The sequence below is a fragment of the Lytechinus pictus genome, chromosome 7 (genome assembly GCF_037042905.1).
Source record: "Lytechinus pictus isolate F3 Inbred chromosome 7, Lp3.0, whole genome shotgun sequence".
In the NCBI taxonomy this organism is placed as follows: domain Eukaryota; kingdom Metazoa; phylum Echinodermata; class Echinoidea; order Temnopleuroida; family Toxopneustidae; genus Lytechinus; species Lytechinus pictus.
This window is the reverse complement of record NC_087251.1, coordinates 37896115-37913882: the sequence shown is the minus strand read 5'-3', so window position 1 is coordinate 37913882 and position 17768 is coordinate 37896115. Positions and strand designations below refer to the sequence as shown.

The window sequence follows — 17768 nt, the reverse complement described above, 5'->3', positions numbered from 1 at the left end:
TAAGGTTAAGTTTTTGAAATGTCATCATAACTTAGAAAATATATGGACCTAGTTCATGAAACTTATACATAAGGTTAATCAAGTATCACTGAACATCCTGCTTGAGTTTCACATCACATGACCAAGGTCAAAGGTCATTTAGGGTCAATGAACTTTGGCCGAATTGGGGGTATCTGTTGAATTACCATCATAACTTTGAAAGTTTATGGATCTGATTCATGAAACTTGGACATAATAGTAATCAAGTATTACTGAACATCCTGTGCAAGTTTCAGGTCACATGATCAAGGTCAAAGGTCATTTAGGGTCAATGAACTTTGGCCAAATTGGGGTATTTGTTGAATTACAGCCATAAATTTGAAATTGTGTTGGTCTAGTTCATAAAACTTGGACATAATAGTAATCAAGTATCACTGAACATCCTGTGCGACTTTCAGGTCACATGATCAAGGTCAAAGAACTTTGGCCACGTTGGGGGTATTTGTTGAATTGCCATCATATCTCTATAAGTGTATTGGTCTAGTTCATAAAACGTGGAAATAAGAGTAACCAAGTATCACTGAACGTCTTGTGCGAGTTATAGTAGTTTTCAAAATCAGCACTGCTGCTATATTGAATCGCGTGATGCAGGTGAGACGGCCAGAGGCATTCCACTTGTTCTTTATAAAGATACCAAAAACATGAAATTTGGTCAATATTTAGAGCAGCAATGGCCGAACAAAAAGAAGTGTTTTGGTCTGTACCAAGCTCTTTAACACTGCAAAACACTCCAGTCATGATCATCACTTGGATAAAAGAAGCTACTTTTTGAGGGCTTGCCGACTGACTGTGTACATGTATGTTACCACTGTTTCCTTGAACTATCCTTCAGTGCACCACGGCCCCATAGCATAAAAGTTACCATTGTGATAACCTTTCAAGCAAATGTAACTTGCATGGGATCCTTGATTTTGATTGGCTGCTGATCAGTGATACCATTGGATGGCAAAGTTACCATAGTAGTATCTTTCTGAACTGTCTTCATTTTATCTCAACATATCCCTTATATTTACATCCTTTTAAATATATATGTAGTGTAATACGTTGGTTAAAATGTTCATATCTCGCCTCCTTTGCGATTATAGAGCTAATATGTTTTTTGGATAATTTTTCAAAATTGAGTTTGATCTCATAAGATTTGTCTCAGAGTAATATGTTTAATATATAATGTTGAGCCTCCCTGAGGGCGGGAGGCTCTCAACGTATAAAATGATACCTATATGCTGTGGCGAAGTTGCAAATTGGGGGCTGTGGAACTAAACTTGGGTCTTAAAATGGGGCTCTCGGTAACAGCACTGGAAATGTACTACTCTAGTTAAATTCATGGCTGAAAGGAAGGAAAATAAAGCAAATTGAAGTGTGGAAAGTTATGTGTGGCTTCAGAAATCGCAATGTTAGGAACTGAAATTTAGGGCTGAAAATTGGGATCAGCTGTATCATATACATTTGTATTCTGAGTTTATTAACAACCAAACATTACCGAGTGCGCCCACCCCCCAGGTTTTGCACCTGTTTTTGTGCTGTAAGTCTATAATATCTTGCCAAAAATTATGGTACTGGCCAGTATTTTTTGTATGCAGACTGTTCAGTATTATGAACTCTTTAATGTACTATTTTTTTTTTGCAAGAATTTTGTTTTTCTTACATGAACATTAAATACTTAATGTGTTTTTATTCAAAATATCCTCAAGTATAGAACTTATTTTTGTAAATTGTGTGCAAACTATCATAAATGAGTGATCGTAATTTGAATGCCAGAGAATACTGTCATTACAATGTTGAAACTATAATCGTACCTGGATTTTTAAAATGGATCCTAAACTAGTTTTTGTGAACAAGCTTGGTGTCCATCACGAAATGACAGTTCCCCCAGGAGTTCATTCAAAGGGGTCAGATTATGACAGTAGATCCGTGTACTACTGTATCTAACAATCCTTCTTTTGAAAAAGAAGTCTGGCTAAAGGCTTGGTCCCACTGCACTTACGGATGCAGAGAGGATGTTAAACGGAAAAGAATCCTGCCATCCGTTGGAAAACGTTATGTATCTGTTGTGTGCTCCTTGCATATGTGTTTCATACACTATATCCATCGAGCATCCGTCCACTGATTTCATTGTTCGCCAATTTTGTCCATTTTCCGGAGCGGATGAAAAAGGATGGAGCCACCCCGAAATTTTACTTGTCCGCTGTATCCGTTATGAGTACGTTATGTGTCCGTAGGCAGTTGGACCAGGCCTTAAAACATTGAATAAGCTAGGGTATTGTTAAGAATACACAGATAAAAACATGGCTTTTTTATTTTTTTTTAAGAGTCAGCTAAAACTTGTATTGATTGTTCAATTGTTGGGTGAGTTGAGGATGGGAAAAGCAGAGCTGCCAAGTAGTACTTATTTTCCGTATTTAGTACTGAAAAATGTGAAAAATACTGATGTTTTCATACAAAATACTGATTTCTAAAGTTTCAGTTTATGTGTTGTCCTATTATATTTCTTTGAAAATACTGATTTCCTCACCAAAATACTTATTTTCAGCTTTTAAAATACTGAAATGTACTTGTTCAGGTTGGCAGCTCTGGAAAAGACTAACTTGAAAAACTTGCAGGAAAGAAAAAAGGGCAGAGCAAGTGAGAGAGGAAAAAAATATGAATTTTGAACTTTGAAATATCACAAATATTTTTTTGCACCAAGAATGTAAATCTTGGTTTGGCTCCCTGCGGAATACCTACAACAATCTTTTCTGTCACTTGAATGGAAGAAGGGAAAGATTACGGTTCATGCATACCTATGAAGAAAATCCATTATCACAGATTCCACAAAAAGTACAAAACTGAGTGTGTTTATTACATCAGCTGATCATTTTGCTTACCTGTATTTCTTTTTGCAGAATATATTTAATTCCTTTGTTTATTCCATTTAATTAGGGGGTGCTTGTTTAATTGGATGTCATTTATTGAAGTCAACTTTATATTGGGATGCACTATCCTTCCAAGTCTGTAAGTTGGCAACAGATATAAACAAATAACTATTGCATAAACCAGCCTTATTTTCATGTTAAATTGTCTTTTTCTTGGGATTGTTTCTTTTTATGTCATATTAATATAGGGTATTTATATTGCGCACATATCCACCTTGTTAGGTGCTCAAGGCACTCCTATATTACCCGGCTAAGCTAGGCGTTCATAGCGCACACAGCTTTTTAAGGAATTCCTACCGGTACCCATTTACCTCACCTGGGTTGAGTGCAGCACATTGTGGATCAGTTTCTTGCTGGAGGAAATTACGCCATGGCTGGGATTCGAACCCATGACCCTCTGTTTCAAAGTCCGGCAACTAATCCACTGGGCCACAACGCTCCACAATTATTAAAGCAATTCAAAAGTTGAGAAGCAAATTCAGTTCGTCAATAGCTTTTTAAAGGGATGGTCCTGGCTGAAAGTATTTATAGCTTAGTAAATAGAGTAGAATTCACTGAGCAAAATGCAGAAAATTTCATCAAAATTGGATAACAAATAATAAAGTTATTGAATTTTAAAGTTGAGCAATATTGCGTGAAAACAGTCGTCGTCAATATTCATTAGGTGGGCTGATGTCACATCCCCACTTCAGACAGACCACAGGTCCCTATGCTAATGAGCAAAAAGGCCAGATTCATCCAAATCATCTTGTGGCTGAATCCTTGCAAAATGCCGTGATTCGTGAGATTTTCTTTAAGAATTTACCTGTTTTAACCTCAAGTTAAATGAAATATTATTGCACCATCAGATAGAGTAAATGTTACTCTTTCATATTGGTTATTTATTTTGTATACAATATTTTGTTAAATAAGTAAATTTCTGCCCTGAAAATGTGCCTCAAAACTGAATTTTCTTCCTCTATTTTCTTTTGCAAATTGTGCAAACCTTTTTATTTTGAGCCTCAATGATATCTATATCACCATAAAGCTGAACTTCTGTACTTTCTCACAATGCCACTCTTGATATGCGGCACCTTATAATCGGGTCAAGATCACACTTTTCCCACCAAGGTACAAGACGAGATTTCTGAAATTTTGTACTTGCATGAAATCCAGAGTTCTGATTGGCTGGATAAGGTTCACAGAACAACAGGCGCGGGGTATTTGAGGAGATTACCACATGGGAAGTGTAACCTTCCCATGAACCCAGGCACTGGAACCGTTGGAATTTGCCAGTGTGTGGTCTCTTTGACCAATCAAAGTGCAGTATTCTTGTTTTCAAGCTGCTTTATGTACTTGGCAAATGAAAAGTGTGATCTTGACCCGATTAAACCAATTCTTATTTTGAAACCTATATCATTTTAAAGCATACATATTCAGCTTTATCATGATCTAAAAATCATTTGGGCTCAAACAAAAATAAAGTGTGAAAATAGCAGCTTTTTTCAGGTGAAAATAATTATTTTGTAGCATATTTTAGATCAAAATTTTAACCTATATTACAAAATCTTTGAATAAATTAAAACACATGACCTGAAAGAACAATTCTTCTTTACAATGATACCAAATTCATGAAATTCGATGCACAAGTAGAGCAGCAATGACCGAATGAAAAGAGGTGTTTTGGTCCGCATCAAGCTCATTAAATATGCAAAACATCTCAAGTCATGAAAGAAGCCACTTTCTTGAGACCTGCCGTCTGACTGACTTGTTCTTTTGTATTTTATTATATGAAATTAGGTTTATTTAATTTTTTTCCTCCAAGAACTAGAAAAATTGGATTGACAACTTATTTAGTGCATTAGATATGTATTGCCGTAACTTATTTCATTATAAGGGAGACATTATTCACAGTATGAAATAATGAAAAAAATATGATTTTATGTAATAACATAAGAAAACGGAAAGTGGGGATGTGACATCATCGGCCCATCTAATGAATATTCATGACGACTGTTTTCACGAAATATTGCTTAACTTTAAACTTCAATTACTTTATTATTTGTTATCCGATTTTGATGAAATTTTCGGCATTTTGCTCAGTGAAGTCTATGTATTAAGATATAAATATTTTCAGCCTGGACCATCCCTTTAATCCTTGCATTTTAGGTGCATTTATACCCACTCTATCACAAAATACCTATATACTACAGAGCTGCCAATGAGTAGGATTTTATCCTATTTAGTAGGATTGTTGTCTCGCCTGTATAGCAGAGCGAGACTATAGGCGCCACTTTTCCGACGGCGGCGTCGTCAAACATTGAAATCTTAACCAAGGTTATGTTTTTGAAATGTCATAACTTAAAAAGTATATGGACCTGGTTCATGAAACTTGGACATAAGGGTAATAAAGTATTACTAAACATCCTGCCTGAGTTTCAGGTGACATGACCAAGGTCAAAGGTCATTTAGGGTCAATGAACTTGGACCATATTGGGGGAATCAATATTGAAATCTTAACCAAGGTTAAGTTTTTGAAACGTCGTCATAGCTTAGGGTCAACAAACTTTGACCATGTTTGGGGTATTTGTGGAATTGTCATAACTAAAATTTTATGGATCTAGCTCATGAAACTTAAGACATAAGAGCAATTAAGTATCCCTGAAGATCCTGTGCGAGTTTCAGGTCACATGACCTAGGTCAAAGGTCATTTATGGTCAACTAACTTTGATAATGTTGGGGGTATTTGTGGAATTGTCATAACTTTTTAAGTTTATTGATCTACACATGTAGTTCATGAAACATAGACATAAGGGTAATCAAGTATGAATGATTGTTTTGCACATGTCTTAGGTCACATGGTCAAAGGTCACGTTGGGTCAATGGACATGGTGTTTTATTATGTGTTTTCTTTTGTGAATAATTATTTAATAGCTGTTTTCAAAATCAGCACTGCTGCTATATCGAATCGCGTAATGCAGGCAAGACTGCAAGAGGCGTTCCACTTGTTAAGGGGAAAGTGACAATAGGATTTCCCCCAAGAAATGGGATTTTGAAACTGGTAAGGATGATTTTGGTATGTTTTTCAAAATTTCAAATAATTTTTTTATTTTAGCCATGAAAAAAGGATAAAAAAGAGAAAGAATAGGGTTTTTTAACAAATAAATTTGGCAGCTCCAAAATAAGAACTTCGAAATATGTGATAGTTGGTGCATGAACACCCATCTGAACCAGAATTGAATTTCAGTTTTGAGTAAGCAGCCAGATTTTAGCATTCCCCTACAAAGGATTCCATTTATGGGGAATGCTCCCCAGGGAGTGGAGGTGCATACATTTGTGTGTGGGCATGCAAGGATCCGAAGACTGGGGTAATGATATATCCGAAAGCGCTTACAGACGTCGTTCCAATGTATTAAGTGCTATATAAAAGTGGAGTATTATTGTTTATCCACCATCCTTTTAATATTTTTACACTGCAAAAAATCTGCAAAATGGTTTCTTGTTATTTATAAAAGTACCCACTAACCTACAGCATACAGCCACTTTTTCTTATTTTGGGGGGGGGGGGGATATTACAAATTCTTTGCTTTTCATACTGCACATATATTTGAATTTTCTGAACGGTAGATTTATTGTCGGGAAACACCATTGATTTTCTGTGATGGGGTGTTCAGAATTTAGAAAGCACTGTTCCCCATTTTTCTGAAATACAGAAATCTTTTTTCAATGTACCATGTTGTGATACAAATTGATATACCAAGTATATTGAAGCTCAAGTTGATACACAGTAATATAATTATTGAACATAAGTATTTTTCATGAATTCGTCGGGTTTTTTTTTGTCATGCCAAAACTGTAGAAATTGACATAATCTCTGATTATTTGCCTCACAATTTTTCAAATTTGAAAAAAAAATGTTAAACTGGCATCTTCAAGGAGAAGTACTGAAATAATTTGTTTTTAACAAAAGCATAACATTTTTTAGAAAAATATTGGTGAAGATTTGACGAAAATTTATCAAACAGTACGAGATGTTTAAATTTGTGATCTCAAATATGTGAGCAATTCCAGATCAATTCAATTTTTTTATTGAAAATTATGGTTAAAGATGGAGGAGCTTGTCTGAAGTCACAAAATCAAGTTAAATACTTTATAACTTTGTTATTCTTTGACGGATATTCATCAAACCTTCAATATTTTTTTCTCCTTTTATCAAACCAACTTAAAGTCAGGGTGAATTTCTCCTTTCCATTCAAAAGCAAATTTATATTAAACGCTGCAGATTTTCCAACCCTTTTGGTAAAAAGTGTGAAGGATTCTTTTATAGAAGAGGATCCCCATCCCCCCCCCCACAAATTTTTTTTATATGGATGAGTGGGAAATTACATGTTTGACAGAATCTACATCCGAAGGACGAGAAACCAACCTAGGTCCCATAACACAAAGGTTATCGACTAATCGTATGCTTGATTTTTCACGATTTATTGTACATTGTAGTAAATGCAATCAATCGTGGAAAAATGTTCCACGATCACTGCTAAGCTTTGTTATCCCTGGACATTAAAAATAAAAACATTTTACAGAAGCCTTGATTTATAAAGAAGACTTGATGATTCATATTTATTCATGTTTAATTGTGCCAGCTCTCCTGCTAATATTCTCTCAGAACTGAATAACATTCATGTCTGGCTGTAGCATGATTTATCTTCACAATATGATGAATTTATGGAAAGAAAAAAAGTAAATCAAGTAGTCAAATAAATATGCATACTGAAACATGACAAATTACAATTCCTTAATAAAATGTAGCAACCTACTAAAATTAAAATTTAAAGACTACAAGTATTTCCATTGGGCTTTATCAAGAATTTTCCTTAATTCCCACCTATAAACACCAAACACAAGATCATCAATCAATCATAAATGATTATGAATGCTTTTTGATTTAATGAAAATCCAATTTGCCCCCTCCCCCTGCAGAAGATGTCAATAGGCACAATCTGAAAGACAAAGAAAGTACATACAAAAGGAAAACGAAACTAAACAGCTAATTAATAATTTGAGAAGTTTCATGACACCTAACAATTCCTGCTTGTTTACCTTTCTAGGGAGCATCTCATTTAAAGATTTGCCAGTGATTTTCACAGCCTAATTCACCTTCAGCCAATCACATGCAAGGATTTTGTTGGTAGCTTGTATAACATCGGTGAAAAATCATTGACAATAACTTTTCATAAAATGCTCCCAGGGTCTCTAGCCTCTAGTTTAAACCTATTATGAAAATGCACCAGACATTGAATTATGCAATAACAATACTATTCGTGAGCACAGTTCATTACCTGAGCAATTAGAGCTATCTAGTATTCCACACAGAGAGCACAATACCCCCACTCTATGGGGAAAATTCCATCACCTCATTGAAAAAAATATATACTTATCTAAATGGATATGAGAACTCCCAACATCTTGATTTGATCTTAATTACACATAGATTTTTCATGTTAATTAATCATACTTTACCTCACTGAAATGTGAGGTGCCTTTTGTTTTGGGGAGGTGTCTGCAACATAGTACTGTTTTAACAAAACACTCCACATACAATGATGACCACACAGTGAAAAGAAGGACAATGAAATGAGGTTTGTATTCACTTGATCTACAAGTAGTTGGTTTTTACTTCTCTGATAAAAAAGAAGAGATAGTTGCCCTGAATTAATTTTTAAAACAAGGAAATTACCAAATGAAATGAGATCCTACCCAAGGACTAGTATTCACACTGCTTTTCACAATGCATTTTAAAGCTTAATCTTTAAAGAATACAAACCATTCAGACAATTCAAGTTTTATACAAAATTTGACATCAGACACACAGCAGATTCTGCAAAAGCTGACCTTCCATAAATTTACATATCACTTAATTCTAAACATTACTTCAGACCAGATTATGCAAAACATGTCTTATTTACATGTTCTTAGACACATTTTTGCCAAAGTTGAACAAATTCCTGTTTTCCAAGAGAATTTACATGTAGAGTCACCTTTCTTCACATTCTATTTACATGTAGTAAATGTAAATAATATCCAATACCCAGTTTCAGTGATTTAAGATTTCTATTTATATCTAAGTAGCTGTTTGTAATGTATGTGTATAAAATATTTGCATCTAAAGGAACTGTTGCTGCGCTAGCGCCATGAGCATCTCTGGACGGTGTGCGCGTTCAATAAGATATCACTATTATCATTATTATTCATGAACTCACTGTTTACATAATTGAGAGTGCAAAGGGAGTTGTATGGTTTCATGAACTATCCCTTTGTTTTTTCCATGTTTACATCAGTGTTTTTGCAAATAAATATTCCTAACTTATGGGGCGCTGCAAGAAACTTGTGTTACATTACAAGTCGAGCATAATTTCCAGAATCAAGCAAAATGAGTAGTTCGAACTGTATACAAATCAACAAATTTGCACTAAATCAAGATTTTGGGACTTATGCTTGATTTGGGATGGAACTCTCTTGTAATACCCAATTTAGGCTTAATCACTTATCAAAGAGTTCATCGGATTGGATTTAAATGAATCATAAACTTGATTCAGCACCTGACTTGATCAACCCTGATCATTCTATATACAAAATTATCTATTAATTATGTAGAAATCTAGCGATACAATTGCAGAAAGACACACCCAACAAACGATCACAAACAGGAACATCAATGAGGCATATCCCAGGGGTCAATGGACCTGGGGTCAATAGAGTTGGGTCGCTTCACGCGAGCATAAGGTCCGATCTTGGGGCTCATGACAAAGTCCCAAACGACTTTTGCAAAGGATTCATGAGTTGGAAGAGGATCGTAGTACTCTGGGGCGATCTTCCTGATCTGTGTACACATATAGAGAAAAGAAATTAAAATGTCATTTATTGATAATATCTAAACAAATCATGGACATGTTTCCTCAAACAAATCGTACAATCCAAATTCACTCTTAATCCCATATCATTTGGCAAGTGAAATAGATTAAATAGTAAAGACATGGGTGTAAAGACAACTTCCATTATTTTAACTTTAATTAACACAAACTTGCCCTTTTTTTTGGCACAGTCATTACAAGGTGGACAACATGCTCATACAAAAAAGCACATGGAAATGGTAGTTTTTCATGGCCGGGAGATGTAAAAATGTACAATGACGCAATCATACATTGCCAAAATCAGGGGAAAGGGAATACTTTTCAACCCCATTATGAATATGATATATTTGAGGATATCAATGCAAATCTGTCTGTACAGTCAAATGGAAGCAACAGTGCAATTCAACGACTGTAAGTAAACTCACCAGAGGAAGTTTGTAACCAGGAATGTTGGGGAAGTCGTGGTGCTCCATATGGTATCCGACATTGAAGGCAATGTAATTGAAAGGCCCATAGTACGAGTAGGTCTCATGTCCTTCCTCATAGAGGTAATGCTCCGAGATGAAGTGACCGGCTAGAGGATGAAGTCCCATGGTCAAGATGGACCCCAGGATGAGATAGATGTACGCCTTCAGGCTGAAGAAGTAGATGATGGCTGCATTGAAGACCAGCTGCACTATCAGGTTGATGACCTCAAGCTTGCTGGGGACCTGGCAAAATATTCGATAGACCACAATATATGAATGAAACGCAGAATATGACTTAACTGCACATAGTAAAATGCAGTCATTAATATTACTTGGGCCTGTTGCATAAAACTTTTTACCTGAGAAAACTCAGGTTGTTTTTACCTGAGTTTTTGCCGTGTTAAAGTCAATGGCAGAAATCAGACTAACCTTAGTTTTCAGTTTTTACCAGAGTTACTCCACAACCACAATAATGAAAATTATTTGATACGTGTATATGTCTTCCAGTGAATGTATTTGGGTCTATTTGTGCAACTCATCACTTTAACTGGTTTTAGGTTATTGGAACATAACATCAAGATAATATTCCAAATAAGCTCAAAGACTTGATAAAACAATCCAACATTACCAATAAAAAATGTATAAAATTCATTTTTTCAAATGATATGGATAGAATTTTGCTTTTAGTTTCTTCTATAAGTGTCTTCAGAGCTCTGATGGCGTAGCACTCGGAGCAGTGAATGCCATATGTTCTGTGTGTTAATTGTATATAATTACCTTCGGTCTCTTGATAAATGGTCTGAAGGCATAGAAAGCTGGTTGTAGTAGCATCCAGATAGCTTTAGTAAATGGCTTTCGGAAGAGAATACCCTCCCATTCTGATGGAATATCAGGATCCAAAGTGTCTTCACCCTATACAAAAACAATAATGAAACTGTCAATTGAATAGTGAATATAATATCTAAAATAATAAAACAATAGGGTTTGTCTATGCACACCACAAATGGAACAATAATTGATTACCTCCTAATCCCAATCCAAGAGAGAGAGAGAGAAAAAAAACATGTATAAACAGAAACAGATTGTCAACATATCTACAAAATATACAATAGTTGGATGTACCAGATTCGAATCTGAAGTATTGGAAATATTCTTCTTCAGGTTACATCTGCCTCCTTCAGGGTAAAAGATTCTTGCAGAAGAATATTCAAACAATCTATACAAGAACATTTTATTCCAAATTTCTTTTTGTCATGGGGGGGATCCGAATTGGTCATCTGCCACTTTCAGCAGTTCAAGAGAGAGTAAAAAAGTAAAAACCCATTTTATAGAACTTGTATCATTACTCTTCATGAATGTTAAATTTGTATTTATGCTGCTGGGCCTCAAAGGGTAAAGTGTATAAAGTACAGATAGAGTCATCCTGCTAAAAGAATTTAAAAAAAATGAATAATTCAACAAATCTTTACCTGATACTTATGATGATCCTGGTGGTATCTTTTGAAAGAGATTGAAACAGGTACTCCAATCACCAGATTACCAATGAATCCTATTATCCTGTTCCACAATGGTCTTGCATGCCCATAGGCCAAGTTATGACCAACCTCGTGAAGAGCTAGGGTCATGGAATGATTGACCACCCCTCCAAAGCAGTAGCCTACGATGACAATGGTCATCCACGATTCGTTGCGGAGGAGGTACGATGTGATTACTTGGACCAGGACCATGGCAAGCATGATGTTCGCAATGTTAGTGTCATAACCCATAAGCCTCTTGATCTCGGGATATTTTTCTGAAAGAGAAGTTTTATAAGGAATAATTATAATGAATCACTAATACTAGCATCATCTTAATACTAGCTAGATTCCTAGAAATCATCATCTAATTCATTCTTCAGCTCAATCCATCAATCTTCCGAGATGAGTCCGAGTCCAAAATCAAAAACAAATAGGCCTACAATGTTTAAGGAATCTTGGTTGGGAATCTTACTGACTATATGATAGTGGATCGTATTACCGAACACTTCATTAATTCAATCATATCAAACACGTGATCATTCTCATGAAATTCACCAAACTTTATTTAACCATAATTACACAATTAATTGTTCAATTGGATTGGGTGAACAAGCAATATCCTGGGGCCTGCTAATAGTAATATGACTATTTTCGTCTGAGTTGTGGGTAAATTTGGTGCCAGACTAACTTTTTTTGTTGTTGCTAACTTAGAATAAAAGTAACAGTCAACTTCGATCAGTTACTGAGTTAAACGTTAGTCGTTACGTTAAGGCCACCGCACACCTTATGACAGTTTGCTCATTTTCTGAAAATGTGAATGGAATACCAGTATATTATCATTTTATTTGAGGTTAAAATTAATTGAATGAAAACTAATTTAACCATTTTGAAAGATTGTAAGCATTTATTTAAGAGTACAGGCCAAATTAGTTTAAAATCGTAACCAATCGTACGACTACGTCTACGGTAGATAAATTCGCTTTTATTCTAAGAAGGATGATAGCATAGTCCCACTAATTCTACTACATTTTATTCTGAAATCGGATTGCGCGATTGCGAACAGTCGTAATGTGTGCGGTGGACTTTAGTTTAGACCATCCGAGTCCGACGTTGCCAAGCCTGCGTAGAAAGCAATACGTGGGACCGTTACTTATTTTTATTCCCTGATCAAAGCAGGATCTCAAGTCCCGCTCCAAACCTCAGCTCAATCCCGACAATTTAAAGGATCAAAATATAATTTCCGATACTTACTCAGCATTTCTTTCCTTCTTGTGAGATGTGGTTCATCGGTATAAACCCATGCAAAATCTGATCTTGACACAGATCCCCCCATTTTGAGCTAACTCAACGTCTTCTTCGCAAAAAACCACACCTTCGATACGATAGTGATATTCGATAGCAACAAGGCTATTTAGCGCGTTCTACTGCACAATATTAGGGATATTTATTTCATGCATTTATTAAAATATATGTTTTTATGATGATAGAATTAATTCGGCAGCCACTAATTCAAATAATTGTGTTCAGAACACTATTTGTTAATTATTTTACAATCAATCATTTTTAAATTGGGAGCATTATATCGTTTAATAATTAATAGTTTGATTTTGTGGACCCTATGATTTAAGTAGACTCGTCCATCGGGTATTGCGTAAATCGTAAAATCACTATATTACATCATTATCGTGTCCATGTATACATCTCTGATAAAAGCAAAGATACTTGACTGAGACCAAGGAGATATCACTTCTGATATCTCCTTGCTGAGACCTAGCGTGTATATCAGTTGGTGTATATGCATAAATGCACGTAAACCCTCTTGAAAAATAGTTGACAATTTCGAAGCGAGATGGGGTCGGGGCGTTTAGTTATGTTGGAGTGTTTTTTTTTTTGCTGTTTGTGCAATCAAGAGAGTAAAAAAAAATATTCGATGAAGTTTTGTTACTAGTATGAAATTTGGTTACAGGCGTAAATCGAGGGGGGGGGGCAAGGGGCTGTACAATATGACAAACATCTCCCAATTTTCAAGAATGAAATGATATCTATTGTTTAAGTGGTGTAAATATTGGCCCAATTTTGCCGCGGGGTTTTGCCTTCTAGTAATGTAAAGATGTCCAGCTCGGATTAAATGTTTGCTTTTTTACATAATAATAGATCAGTATATTATGTCTATATATTATATTAGCACCGTTTCCTTTCTGCTGGGGTAGAAGAACCGAAAGGGACAGGGGGCACTTGCCTCCATAATTTCCTATAGGATTTTTTTAATGAAATTTACCATTAGTGAGGTAACACTTTTTTAAATTGCACATTTTAATTTCTGAAGTTGATTCTCTCAGTTTTTGTAATATTGTGAAATATTTCCCTCTTTTTTCGTATTCATTTCCTTTTTTCGTCCCTGAAATGGCACGTATACAGTACAGAGAAGGCATATTGCGTAATTTCTATTCAACGAACATGAATGCATTTGTTCTCCCACCTTACAGTGCCCCGGGAACCATAAATGCCCCCTTGACATATTAGTGTCCTTTAATCGCCCCACCCAAATGAATATATGTTACGCCGCCCCTGATTCCACGTGAATAACGTTTCCTGAAATATGAACACCCATGCATGCATTTTGTCATTTCGAGAGGGGCAGATATGCTCTTTTGGTAATTTTTCTAGAGCCCTTTTCAAAAGAAGAAGTTCCTTTTCCACGTCCCCACTTTCAAAATTTGCTCCGCAGCCTCTTCACCATACGCACTAAGAAAAATAGGTTCAACTTTGAACCTTTAAAGGTGCAGACAAGATTAGGGGCGGATCCAGCTTTCGCCAATAGGGGATGGGCGCGAATTTTTTGTTCACCCATATTTTCCCGATCGGCCAATCAAAGTTGTTTTGTTTGTTTCTTTGAAGAGGTAGTCCTAACAGTTACTTCTTAGCTTTATTTTTACAGCACAACATAATTTAAATATGTAATAATCTACTAAGCCCACCTTAAATAGTGCGGGCGCAAAGCACGAGCTAAATTTTTTGGATATTTCATATATTTTGTCCTGAAAATTGAACATTCTGGGCAATGCTTGTGATCCTGCGTACATGGCGTATGTAACAAGATAATTACTGCGAGCGCGAGCAGAAATTTTGTAATATGCATTCTGGCCTGATCGAAAAGGGACCTATTAAGAGATTTTTGCAGTTAGCCATATAGAAGATACGTATTTAAACGAGAAAATAATGCGAGCGCGAAACGCGAGCTGAAAAAAAATTGACATTACCACCTAAAAAATTGACATTCCAAGCACTTTTTGTAATCTTGAACGGGATAGGTATATAAATATACGATTGATGCGAGCGCGAAGCGCAACCGGAAAAATGAGATTTCAAACCTAAAAACGGAACACTCTATTCATGTTTTTTAAATCATGAAAAAGGATGGATAATTTGGTACCTTCCTACATTTATCGAGCACGAAGCGCTGATATATACTGATCTGAAACTGGATAATTTAAGCACGTTTGAATAAGATCAAGCTGCGTATATCAACAAACAGGCGTGCGCTTTTTTTTAGAGTTAGAAAGAATCAGAGCATTCTGAATAATATATGTTTTATCATGAAAATCAAAAATGCGAGCGCGAAGCGTGAGCTGAAAATATTTGATATTCCAATCTGAAAAAATGTCAATTTAAGCACTTTTTCAAGCACTGTGTAGGAAAATTGTGAAGCGGATTTGGATCGCACTTAATAAATGATGCGAGCTGATATATTTCATTATTATTTTGACCTAGAACCGGGACATTCTAAAGACATTTGTCATCATTTGAAAACGATAATCTTCCTATTCCTCTTCCTAAATGCGAGATGAATCTTGTCGATATTCCATCCTGAAAAGGGACAATTTAGTTATTAGGAATTTATGAAAATGTTAGGCCTAATATCTTATTTGTTAACCTAATGAGCCTAATAAGAGCGTGAAATTTATTGATATTGAAGCCTGAAAACTGGACATTTTAAGCACATTTGTAATTATGAATAGGATGCATGGGTTAACATAAAATTTGTAACAATTGATGCGAACGCAAATCGCGAGCCGAAATTTTTGATAAACTCATAAAAATGGGAATTTAAGTAGTTTGTTATTAATATAGAGGTAGGCCTATACATAACTCACCAATCAAATGAGAGCGCAAAGTACTATAGCTCATATAGGCCTATGTTTCGACAATCAGACACCTGAAAAGGGATATTTTGAACACTTTATTGCGTGCACGAAGATAATAGGAGCTTGGCAAATCAAATAATGCGAGCGCATACACAAGCTGAAAACGTTAATATTCAAACCATAAAACGGACATTCTACAGATTAAAAAATCAATTTGCAAATCAAACTTAATAATGATAGCTCGATGTCCGAGCTGAAATATGGTTTGTATTTTGACATCAAAACTTGATATTTCAAAGCTCCGTATCAGCCTATTAGCAAGATATGTATATCTCATCGAACAGGCAATGCGAGCACGGTGGGCGAGCGAAAATTTTATATAGAGACATGAAAGCTTTTTTTTCCAAGTCTCCCCCCTGGCCTTAATTTATTCTTTTGTCTTAATTCCTCCTCTTATTTTTCCTCTTCTTTTTTTTCCTCCTCTCTTTCCCTTCTTTTTCTTTTTTTTCTTTCTTCCCCCCTTTTTTTTGCTCCGTCAATAAGGGGGGGGGGGAGGACCGGGCCCTCGTACCCTGGATCCTCCTATGTAGATGTCACGCTGGGCGCACTTTTAGGGTGCAACTTTCTACCTTTTTGGAAAGGTGCAACTTTGCACCTCTCTGATAGTGATAGGTGCAAATTAGGAAAAGAGTTCTATACGTACCCCCACCAAATTAAAAATAATAATACTAAGAGACATGCTTAAACCACTTTTCTTGAAAGTACTCTTCCCAAAACAATCAGACAAGCGTAACAAATTCATAAAATATGCGAATTATGCAATAATTTTGGCGGCGAGTGAAAGGTGCAACGATGCTCGAATACTCGCTCTGCACCTTTTCCCGCAAAGTTACACCTTTCTTTCACCCTATTTCTTAATGTGTAGGATTAGAAGATTGTTATCTCGGTTACTTTCCACAACTCGCTGCAATATAATTATAAAGGGTAGAGTGGAACAAAATTTGGGTAAAAGAACCCCTTCTTCTTAATAATAATTCTCAAGAATGATCCTATATACCTTTTTTTTTTTAACGAATGCCAAAGTTATCCCCAAAATAACGGTTAAAAGGCGAACAACATTTTCCCTTTAAAATTGAATGTTGAGTGCAATTTTATTCCTTTAACCAGGAAGGTGTGTAGCATTATTCAGCCTGTAAGCCCTGTATAGATACTGAATACGCGGGTTTTGTGACTGAAAATAATGATGCCTTTCATGAAGATGAAAAGAAGGAAGGGCTGTACTATGAGTAACGGCAAGGGGTGGGGAAAATTGATGAAAAAATGGTAATTAAAAGTGATGTCGAGCGTGAATATGGGATGTAATGTAGCTGACACAATCGGAGATTATGTCCCATACACGTGTGCAACACACCTCATCACCAGCCTTGTAATCCAGACCCGATTCCAATGACGAAATCATTATTTTGACGTGTAAAAGCTGAGAGAAACGATGAGTGTTAGCAGGATGCATACATCGATCCCTTTAACTACATTCATGTTATAAGTGTGTTCTTTATATTATTTTGTACTATTAACAAGTGCATCATTTTGTTTCTTATTCTCTGATTTCGACAGTTTTTCACATACAACGAATTTGATCATACCATCCCGAGGACACTTCAAGGTTCTGGAATTAGGAGATTTTAAGCGTGAATTATTCTTTCTGGTCATAATTAAATAGAAAGAGAGTGAGAGAGAGAGGGTGGAGGGGGAGAGAGAGATGAAGAGTCAGAGTCATAGGAAAGGATTCGAAAAACTG

At 35.7% G+C, this 17768-nt stretch overlaps 1 protein-coding gene across 1 annotated transcript; it reads right to left on the bottom strand.

Annotated features, from left to right (window-relative positions):
* Positions 1 to 7518: 7518 nt before the first annotated feature.
* LOC129264452 (sphingolipid delta(4)-desaturase DES1-like) lies at positions 7519 to 13225 on the bottom strand. Its single transcript, XM_054902329.2, has 5 exons — positions 13077 to 13225; positions 11778 to 12100; positions 11086 to 11220; positions 10267 to 10551; positions 7519 to 9810 (listed from the first exon to the last, which is right to left on the bottom strand). Exons 1-5 carry the CDS (start codon positions 13156 to 13158, stop codon positions 9643 to 9645), a joined length of 993 nt encoding a protein of 330 aa, XP_054758304.1. The 5' UTR covers positions 13159 to 13225; the 3' UTR covers positions 7519 to 9642.
* Between the last annotated feature and the right edge of the window lie 4543 nt (positions 13226 to 17768).